At 41.9% G+C, this 11,421-nt stretch overlaps 1 protein-coding gene across 1 annotated transcript in view; it reads left to right on the forward strand.

Annotated features, from left to right (window-relative positions):
- L3MBTL3 (L3MBTL histone methyl-lysine binding protein 3) overlaps nt 1–11,421 on the forward strand; it is a 97,453-nt gene that overhangs the window by 77,572 nt on the left and 8,460 nt on the right. Inside the window, exon 18 of the mRNA XM_080929167.1 lies at nt 2,911–3,060. Coding sequence (XP_080785293.1) covers nt 2,911–3,060 — 150 coding nt within the window. The remainder of the gene's footprint in view (nt 1–2,910; nt 3,061–11,421) is intronic.

Raw genomic sequence — 11,421 nt, forward strand, 5'->3', positions numbered from 1 at the left:
ACAGGCAGGTCAAACTTTGTGTCTGCAGTCCCTAGACCTGAGGAATGTAGTGGACGGGCTAACATGCATGGTACATACATGTACGCTGTCCCCGAAACCTTATCCTGCTCAGATAGTTTCAGGGGATATGTCATTCCCGGTTCTGCATCCTGCCCACACCTGGCTGGCTGCCTTCTAACTAAGCTGCCAGTTGCCTTGTTTAAAGTCTCTGCTCATACTAGGCGGAACTAGCTTTGAAAATTTGTACCTATGAACTTTTGATTAGTTCAGGTGCCCTGAGCAGGATCCCATTCGGGGTTTGAACTGTGAATGTGATCAGTTTTATTTTTCCTTCATGAATGAAGGAAATGCATGCTGTTGTTGCAGTAAATATTAAATAAAATGCTGGCGTATCTCTTTATTGGCCCCCGCAGTCTCACTCCTCAGGTGCCACTTTTAGTATGGAGCCGTGCGCACCGACTCTGTCACTCATCCAAGCCACCCTCTCCAGGGAATTCCCTTCCAGGCAGTTAGTTCACTCTGCCCGCCCTAGTGCTTCTGCCCCCAGGGTGTTTCTTTACCCCACTGCCCAGTACAAATATGACTCTAAGGCCCGATAGCTTTTCATGCAGGTTTATATGTCAAACTCTCAATCCACAGACCCTCTACACAGTAAGATTCCATCAAATGGACAAAGATACAACTGCCCTTCTATATGAGATAAATGACCTATAAAACTCCTTAAAACATTTATATCTACCTAGCACCAATTAAGTTCATCCAGGTCCAGATCACCCTCCTCAATCTCCCTTTCTCTCTCTCCTCCTCTTCCAATGTCCTCCCTTTTCTCCGCCCACCTCTCATTTTGCTGAGCTATTTCAGTGCCATGTGACCTGAGGCAAAAAAGCATTTTTTTACTTAAATAGCTAATAATAAACTCTCCATTATTATTGGTTTGCTCCAAATTTACTTACCACTAGTCATTTTTATCTCAGAAATGTGTATTATGTATGTATGTGTGTGTATGTATATGTATGTATGTATGTGTGTATGCATGTATGTATTATGTATATATGTATGTATGTATTTGGTGTCTCTTCTGCCTCAAGTTCTTCAAACAGAACAACAAACAAGCTACTTCAGTTTCCTGCACATCACAGACTGTTTCTTAGCCTGCAGGGCATCATGGGTTGGCAGAAGATTTTAATAGTCCATTAAGCTTCCCTACATTTCCATCACCTGCACTCAAGTTAATCCCTGTCCATCACTCAAAGGTTCAAACTGAACCCAAGATGAAGCTCTGAAGTACTGACTGGTGCTTCTGTCCCTCCCTGTGTCTCCTGCTTTCGGGCATCTTGACTTGTAGCTGTGCCAGGCTCACGCCCCTTCCCGTCTGCTGTGCTGCTTCCTCTGAGTGTGGAGAAGTAAATGTGGACAACTTTGTCTTGACCTTTAGGGGTTTGTTCTTCTCCTAGGGAAGCCCTTCCTCACTGCTCATAAAGCATCCTTGTGTGCTCTGTAACATTACACCTTTTCTTTATAGAAGCCTTTCCAGTGTAAAGTTATACCACCTGTTTGTGTGATTAGGCATTGCCCCGCTCCCCCTCGACTTAGCATTCACTGAGTGCCGGGTTTTCACCTCCTCACATTGTTAAGTTTCCAGGGCCTACAAAGGCAGCCAACAAGATAGATACTGAGTTGACAGGCACTTGCTGATGAGGAGAAAACCGAAAACTGAAGTCATGTAACCATTTTAAACCCTAGTGTGCCATATGAAGTGCCTTTTTTTATAGGGTGTTGGGAAGATTAAAGTAGTGTGTATGAGTAGAGCACAGTGCTTAATATATTGCACATGCTCCGTCCAGATTTCTTTTGACCGAGTTTCTTTTGTGGCTGGATGGATATGACATACACTTCATGTTAGTGTGTGATTGTGGGTTACCGGTTTTGCTTAAGGCATAAGTGTAGAACAGCACATACTAAAGTTTGCATTTTGCTTACAATTCATTTGTGATGAATTTTCTGTCACACTTAGAGTTCACAGGGAGCCTTTCAAACTCTTCTCGTCTTTCCCCAGGAGAGTGTCTCAGCTTCTCTTGGTTGAAAATACATTTGCTCTGTTTAAAAAGTTCCCTTGGGTGATTATTAATTATTCCACTATCATAGGAACTGAAAAAAAAAAAAACAAAAAATACCAGTATATTGTACCTAATTAATAAAGCATTTCCAGATTTAAGAAGGCCTCTCACGGCAAAGGGGCAAGACAGGAAGTCAACAGGGGAGCTTGATAAGTATTGAAAACCTGGTGTCCAGATGCCCGAGACACCAAAATGCTAAGGCCCAGGCTAGGCATCAGCTAGCTAATGCCAAGGTAACGCTCCGTGACCTCAGCTCCCTCTGCCTAGGTCACAAGAGTTATTACAACATGGCACCTGAGAGTTTACCCTCTTTAGTGCAGATAGAAAAGGTTGGCCCAAGTCCCCTTTTCACATCAGGGTTAGGGTTAGTTCGAAAGCATTTGTGTGTCCTCTAGGAAATCCACTGTAACTGTAGTCCCAAGGGTAGTAGTGTTCCACGGAGACATTGGAGGTTAGTAAGTGTTATAGGAGAAATTAAATAGCTATAAATCTCCCAAGAGTAGATAATTTCTTGTGGCTGATTATTTCCAGAGATCTCCATAGGCCTTACCCTTAAGCACAGAAGACTCCTGACTCATCTCAAAGGTTGTAGCAGAGCTCTTCTTGAAATCAAGTGCAGATATGTTCTCTATCAGAATGAACTTCAATTATCTGGAAAGATATCTCTTATTGCTGTATCTTTAACCCTGCATTTACAGAATACATATGTAACATACACTCACTAGCACACAGTTCTAATTGATATAATTGGGATCTAATGGGAATGTACTTTTCTCTTCTTTTAATCTGTTAGTGGTGCCAACTGTCCCTATTCAGAAATCAACTTGAGTAAAGACCGAATCTTCCCAGACCGCCTAAGCGGTGAGATGCCTTCATCAACTCTCACATACCCAAGAACTAAAAGGATAGATACCAACGAAACTTCATCGTCCCCCGAAACCAGGTAATTAAGTTATGATACTTACATTGTTCAGAAGCACCCTCATTGACAAAGTTGTTGTCTTGTATTCTTTACATTTGGTGGCAATATGCTCCTGTGGTAGAATGCACCTGATTTAGCCAGGTTGGTGATCTCCCAGAATCCTAGCACTTATGTGCCCACAGAGCAGCACAGTGAGGTTTCATGCCAAATAAATAAGTAAGCACGTTCAAATTCAACCCTGAACTAAGTGCGACTCGGGCTAGAGGCTGTTTCTAGAGGATACAGAACACATTCTGCTGTTTCCTGGTGTTTACTTACCTCTTTAAGAAAATGACAAGCTGTTGTAAAACTCATAATGTTAGGTTTTGAATTGTGTGTGTGCATTATAAGAGTTTCTATGTCTTGTTTGACTATGAGAGAAATGACCAGACATACTTATGTCAAGCTCTTGCATCCACAGTGATCTACTTCAGGCTGGGGTTATTCAGGAGCTAACGGTGATTGAGTGCAGTCTTGTGGTATAGACAGGACTCGAGCCTTCTCAGAGCCTTGAAGTCTTGTTCTTCAGACATCAAACTGGGGGCAAAAAGGTTCATTTTAGTTGTCTGTTCCACCCCACAGTATATCCCTGAGAGAAGTCAGGGTAGGAACTCAAACAGAGCTGGAACCTACAGTCTGGAACTGAGCCAGAGGTCGTGATGGAATGATGCTTACTGGCTTGGTCCTTCTAGCTTGTTCAGCTGGCTTTCTTACACCTTGCAGGACTTCCAGCCATGGGATGGCACCAGTCACAGTGATCCAAGTTGTCAATGTAAAAAATGTGCTGTGGGTTTGCCTTCAGGCCAGTCTGAGGTGGGGGCATTTTCTCAACTGAGTTTCCCTCTCCCGTGACTCTCAATTATCTCATAAAACTATTCAGCAAAGGGTTCAGAATCCTCTTGCTTTGATTGAATCTTCTTGCTTATCCCATTCAGCATTTGCTTTGGCCAACATTCTGGTTTTAATATGTAAGGGAGGAGAAAGAACAGTCTTTATAAGTCACTGTATAAGATTCCATATTTCTTCTAGTTCCTTCCCAGTAATCAAGAAACAGTAAGGCATTTCCATTTTTAGAAAATCGGCAATAGAACAAGATCTGCATGCTCAAGCACTATGCTCTTTACATACTGAATCCTCTCCCTAGCCCCTCATAATCATTGTTATTCTGAATTTGGATCCCTGGTAAGAGAACCCTGTCCTCAGTAGACACATACATACACACTCACACACAGTCACACACTTACACACAAACATCCTCACATACATACACATGTATACACATACACTGTCACTACATACATCCATACAGTTTTTTAAAAAGGCCATGAGAATTGTGAACTTTCTAATTAAAACTTAATTCATTAAATTTTCTGCTGAAAATAAATATACAAAAATGTTTTACAAAATGCATGTTTTAAGCACTTATTGGTGCTCTGCCAGTGTTTATAGAAGGAGTAAATAGTCAATGATTTAAAGCTCTTTTCCTGATCGGTGCTTTCATGGTTATCAGAAGACAAACAGCAATGAAGAGCATCTGAGTGTTGGTTGTAAAATGTTGATGGACCAAACATTTGCAGGGTTGCCTCTGTACCAAGCTATGCTCTCAGCTCTGTGCTCCATCCTCCGTGGAAAGCAATGCCACAGAGGAGACAAACACAGGAAACCCTTGAGCTTACATCTTGGATTCTCTGAGCACCATGCCTATGGCCTGTCATCTTTCACTTGTCTCTTTAATTCTTATAGCTAGTGTCTTAGTTAAGGTTTTACTGCTGTGAGCAGATACCATGACCAAGGCAACTAACTCTTAGAAAGACATCATTTAATTGGGGATGACTTACAAAGGTTCAGTCCATTATCATCAAGGCAGGAACATGGCAGCATCCAGGCAGGCATGGTACAAGAGAAGCTTAGAGTTCTACATCTTGTTCTGAAGGCAAATAGGAGAAGACTGGCTTTCAGGCAGCTAGGATGAGGGTCTCACAGACCACACAGTGACATACCTACTCTAACAAAGCCACACCTCTAATAGTGCCACTTCTCGGGCAGAGCATATACACAGTTAGTGAAGATGATAATGGTGAAGAACGTAACTGAAAAGCTCTTCAGGCTGCTAACTAGTAAGAACTAAGCCCTGGTTCTCAGCCTCCCTAGTGATGCGACCCTTTAATGCAGTTCCTCATGTTGTAGTGACCCCCAACCATTAAATTATTTTTGTTGATACTTCTTAACTGTAATTTTGCTACTGTTATGAATCATAGTGTAAATATCTGATATGGGATTCCTGTTAAAGAGTCATTTGACATCCAAAGGGGTCACAGGTTGAGAACCTTGTTAAATAGGTTTTATGAATGTTTCTGAAAGAAGAATTGGTTGCTTGTTTACTTCTCTGTCCCATGGGACTGGTTGACCATCCCTTATCCAAAACACTTGGGATCATACTGTTTCAAAAAATGGAATTTTAAAAAATTTATTTGCCTAGACTTTACAAGTTTAGCATTCCTAAACTGAAACACTCCAGAAACCACTCAAGAAATTCTGCTTTGGGCACATTTTAGATTTTGGTATTAGAAAAATTCAACCAGGGAAGTACTTAAAAAAAAAAAAAAATAGAAAGAAACACTCAGCCTGTGTTCCTACAAGTAAGAGCAAGGCTCGTCAATTCCTGTAACATTGCTGGGCTACATGGGATAGATTGCTCAAGCAAGATGGTTTTATAACATCCATGTTCTCTTTCTTCCTGTGGCCTTTGCTCACCTCACGTATTTGCTGCCCTTCTTTGGCAATGTGCACTCCCCGGGGCAAGTCATGAGGTGGATTTGATTGCAGATGGTTTATTTGGGAGCAGACAAAGCATCGTAGGGTAGCAGGAGTAAAGTGGGAGTAGCCATCGGAGGCAGCTTACCCATCACAACAGGTACAGGCAACATGGCACAGATCTGCTGGAATATGCTGGGCAGTGTGTAATCCACACATTTCAGAGCCTGCACTGGGTATGGGCAGGGGAGTAGAACTATTCACACACCATTTTCCTTCAAGGTCCTCCAGATGAGGCAAATGAGTATCAGCCCTCTGTGAGCATCAGGAGGTAGCCAGTGGCCAGGGATGTGAGTGGGTGCTGATGATAGGAGCTATTGCGCCATCTTGGTACCCATTCACCTGTGCCAGGTGCCACATTGTCCACAAGTGCTGTGATTTTGAATATGTGTGTATATTTTTCTCTGTGTTTTAAAATGTGGGTCTGGAACTGTGATTTTTGCATGAAATCATCTGAAATGGGGTTTTTGAGGTCAGGAAATACAAAGTATATTTCAGGAGCAAATGGTTCCTGTGTTGGATTTTGGGAATGAGTACTCCTTGTAAGCACCCACTAGAAGGGAACATAAGGCCTCCTTTTACGTAGTCTGATTCTCATCGAGTCTGTGCATCTGCATGTTTATTCCCCTAAATCAGATGCTATCTCTGTTAAAGGATCTTTTAGTGTTTTAAAGCTCATTCTGCCTAAACCTGCTAAGATATAATCACAGAAGCACAGTAAAGCATCTTTAAAATGCCTGGCAATTGTTTCTATTACCTTGTAAAGTAAGTGGCCACTGCTAAACTTAATTTAATGGAACAATTCATTCTGTGCAGTTCAGTATAGGCTCTGAAATGCTTCTCATTTATAGGACTTCTATTCTGAGAATTAAAGAGTGCTTATATTTTTCACATGAATTGCTAGTCATACCAAAAGCCCATCTATACCCTACTAAACAGATAGGAAAATGGGAAAACAAAGCATGATGGTGTGTGTGTGTGTGTGTGTGTGTGTGTGTGTGTGTGTGTTTGTGTGTGTACAAGTGTGCTCACATATACACATACTCAAGTTGAAATGTTCACACAAAGCAGGGTAGAGTTAATTAAAGCCACACTTGTAAATGATTATAAAGGCTAATGAGCAGTCTTAAGGAGCTACGGTTTTCTGGTCCTAGGGGCCTGGAGTGGACTGGAGAGTCATCTCTCTGAGCCAGCATTTCCAGGTTCCCAGAGGCTCCCTCCTGTGGTTGTCTTCTGGGCACAGATTAGAAGATGTGCCAGTTTTTAGGTGCCCCAGCTCCTTGGGGTCTGAGTCTGGACTGTGTAGCTGTTGTGTACACCACAGAGAAACTTGGTTTGAGTTTAAACGCTCATGGTTCTGATGCCAACCGACTGTAACACCAGGGCGGCCCCTGACAGTGTGAGGAAAAAGTGTTACTGTTATCGTTAGGTTCTGTGAAGTTGTTGGAACAATAGTACAACATCTCATTTCATCTCTTGACTATCACTAATTCCTACTCAGGAGACTTTCCTGTTAGGAACAGAGAAGCAGTGATGTCTGTTGTCTTTTCTACAGCAAGCCTGTGCCGAGTATTCCGACTCCCAGTGAGAGCGTACCTTACTAAGTAGACCTTTCATCTCACGGGGAGGTTGACGAAGTGTCGGTGCGTTTGTCGAGAGGCTTCTTCTATTATCTCGATACTTGGTACATTTGCAACATTCCTGTTATTATGTTTCTTTGACAACCCATGTTCTACGCATTAATTTTATAGGACGATTGGTCAGAATGCTCCAATTTTGGTCATTAGAAAATGCATAAGCTGCATTTACTTTCTCTAGATCTTGTTTATGGAGCCATAGTTCATTAAAACTATTGCTAAGCTATCGCCAAAAGAGCTTAGCTCTAAAAATTCCTTCTTCCAACATGGACCCATAAGAAGGTAATGTGGTGTTTCAGTCACCACCTGTTCAGAATCCCTAGAAGGAGCTCCCTCTTTGCTCTGCAGCTTGTCAGATTTCTACATTGATAGAAGAGGTATTGGGGATGAGGGTAATAACCCGAGGGGGTCCTTGATCTTTCATATTTTATCTATGAATGACTTTAACCCAGGAACTTTTAAAAAGGACTAGTGGGTCATACAAAGAGGTAACTAACTTTTTGGTATTCAAAACAGTTTTTATAGGTGCTTACCCCAAACATGTTTCAACCCACATTTTACATCCTGTCTCTTCCTGTGCAGGATCTACAGAAGAGGCTGGAAATAACCTTTCCCTGAATGGAGGCAAAATGACTTAGAGTTTAGTATTTTTCAGTGCCGTTCTCAGTAGACTGGGGCTGGCTTAGATGTGACTAGAGGAAGTGTCTTCAGCTGCCACCTGCTTTCCCGGGCCCTCGAGCTCCCCATATTCGTTTCCCTAATATTCACCACGGGGCCTGCTTCCAGGAAGATAGTAAGACAGCTAAAATGGGCCACATAATTATAGGGAAAAAGGTGTCTGACTCAGGAAAATCTGCTTCACCAGCAAAGCAGCTTCTGCTGTCTCAATTAGAACTGAGCGGGTTCTCTTGAGGAGGCTTTTGCTGATGCTGTATCCAGTTTAAGCTTAAAGACGTCTTATAATAAACTACTTCTTGAAAATTCTCACACCCCCAAGAGAAATTGCCCACTCAGGGTACTCTTCGGCCTTATTTGTCCTGGGTGCTGAAGATGCTACTTTCACAGCCGGTACCTATCAATTGTAAGCTGTAGCTCATCTGAACTCACCGTGTAAGCAAGGCTGGCCTTGAACTCCGAGATACCCCTGCTTCTGCCTCCCAACTAAAGACTTGTGCCACCTCAGCCGGTCAAGACCTGGCTTTTAACCTTAGCTGTCTAGCTATCTGATTATGGAAACCATCACTTCAAGGTCTGCTGTATAAGAAAGCAGCTCACCTTAACAGCACTTTCATCCTAACAGAGAAGGCAATGGTAGCCAGCCAAAGCTGTCACAGGTCAGGCTGCCGCCTGTGTGAAAGCCCTGTGCTAGGTGCTTTCTACATTTTAGTCTTCAGAATGTCCCATCAGTACTGATTAACCCTAGTCTGTCAGTGGTACAACTGAGAACTCAAGTAAGTTGAGTAAGAACTTAAGGAACTTAAGTAACTTGCTGCTAACGTCCATTCACTACTAGTTACTGGGAGAGCTGAAATCGGAAGGATGTCTACTTCCCTCCATGGACACACTTGAAACCACAGCTTGTGCTTCATACTTAGTGAGGCTGTTGACACACATGAGAACAATGAACAGGGAGACTGGGTCAGGAAGCTTTTGTGCTGAGCAACACTTTAATAAAATACCTGTTATTATTCTATTAATCTGTCAAGACCGTAGCTTGTACTTGTCTACAGGAAGTATTGTAATATTTTCCCAGAATATTCAAGTCACAGTATGATCATATAGTCTGTCCCGGGACAACTGCTGCATAGGTGGATGTATCCCTGGATCCTCCCCTTTCCACAGTCCATGAGTGTCCCCCAGTCCCTGAGCTGGTGTGCTGGGCATTACATCCTCCCCTCATCTGCCCTCACTGCCAAGAAAGCTGGGATTCTACGATGAGGATTTCATCTCTGTCTACAGGAAGAAACTTATCAGAGTACTAGAAACTGGGATAGAGGCATTTCTCACCTCATAGAGGGGAGGAATAATGGCTCCCTAATTAAGAAATTTTAATAAAATGCATGGTAATAGGAACATGCAAGCAGAGTCTTCATTCCTAGCTTTCTCGGGGAAGGACAGGTTGAGAATAAGCAACTGGTGTGACACATACTCTTTACCATCCTGGAGCAGGGGTTTGTGTCTTATTTTTGAGAAGCCCACAAGTAAGCATTAAAGAGTTTGGTTCTAATTAGAGATTCTTGGTGTTGGGGAGACCTGGTTCTGTCCTTTCCCCTGTAAATGTAGACACGATGTCTTTATGGTTCAGTGTATAAAATACCAGACCTAGCCCCCAGAATGCTGCAGCCCACCCAATCTGTCAGCACTCAGCTGGCCATGTGTTCCTAAAAGTGCTGACCTACCCCTCCCTCTGGGTGAGCCCGCTGTCAAGTTCTGTTGACCTCAGTGACCTCCATGGTTCTGTTTGTCCATCTGCTTCAATGCATTGACTCTAGCATGTCCGTGGCTCCTTACACACAACAGACACACAACACACACACAGACACATGCTGCAGCTAATGAAGCAGCATGTGGAACAGAGGAGGGTCTGTCACATAGTTTCTTTTAAGATTTCTGTAATTTTAACTTAATGAACAGTCACAACTTATGCTTGGGAATTGAAAACCTGATCATGTTTCATAAAGAGAAACAAGTAATATACATTTTGCTTTTCTTTAGGAGTAGAATTTGGCAGATTCTGGTATAAAGGAACATTTTTGGCTTGAAGATACTGTTTTAGAAAAATGGTTTTGCTGCATTTTAAGACATAAATAATTGGCATTGTATTTGGACATAGACTACAAAAGAGTTTTTCCTATGTTTAAGTTGTCTTTTTGTTGCTTTTGTTTGGTTGATTGTTTTGGGTGTTTCAAGACAGGGTTTCTCTGTGTAGCGCTGGCTGTCCTGGAACTCACTCTGTAGACTAGGCTGGCCTTAGAGATCTACCTGCCTCTGCTTCAGAGTCCCAGGATTAAAGGCATTCTCGCTTCAAAACAATTCACTTTGACGAGTAATTATGCTTTATTAAAACCTTGGTTGTCAGCCATTTCTGGCCATGAAGTAAAACTCAGAAAAGTCCATGGCTTAAAAAAAGTCTAATCCTAAAAGAGCTAGAAGTTGTGGATTTATTTCTTTGACTCTAATTTTTAAATTATTTCACAATAGTATGTGAAATTTTTTTCTAATATTAATATAGATACCAAGTTATTCTTTTTATTAGTCAAGATATTAAGATAGAATTTAGACACAAAGAATTATTCTGGCTTAGTACAATCAAGTTAGAAATTTGGGTTAATTTAACGTAATATAGCAAGTTGACTTTGTAATGTCATATTTGGAAAGTATTACTTCATTGTGCCTAGTTTTGTGGGTGTTTTATTTTGTATTTTCTTATTTTTGTGGTACCAGGGATTGTGGTACTTAATAGCCAAAAACACCTGGCTGTGCTGTATTCACAATCTTTTGGGGGTTTAGTTTGGTTTTGGTTTTTAAAGGGGGATCTCACTAAGCAGGTCCAGACTAGCTTTGACCATACTCTACAATGTGAATCTCCTGTCTTAGCATCCTGACTCCCTAGGATTACAGGTGTATGTAATTGTGGTTGACTACTCTACAAGCGTAAACAAGAAGAAAACAAGGTTTTCCATCAATACCTCTGGTCCTTTGTCAACCTCAGTTCTCTCATGTGCAGTAAAAACTTCTAGCTGGTGAATTGGTACAGTAACAGATTAAACAAGTTCAGGATTTTCTGAAGGAGCAGAGGACTCCTCAGAATCTTCATTCAGAGTTCCTTTTATGTCTTGGGAAAATATTTGCATTGTATAAAAACTAACTCCCCCTCATTTTCAGATAGGTG

This window comes from Micromys minutus (genome assembly GCF_963924665.1).
Source record: "Micromys minutus genome assembly, chromosome: 15".
Lineage (NCBI taxonomy): Eukaryota > Metazoa > Chordata > Mammalia > Rodentia > Muridae > Micromys > Micromys minutus.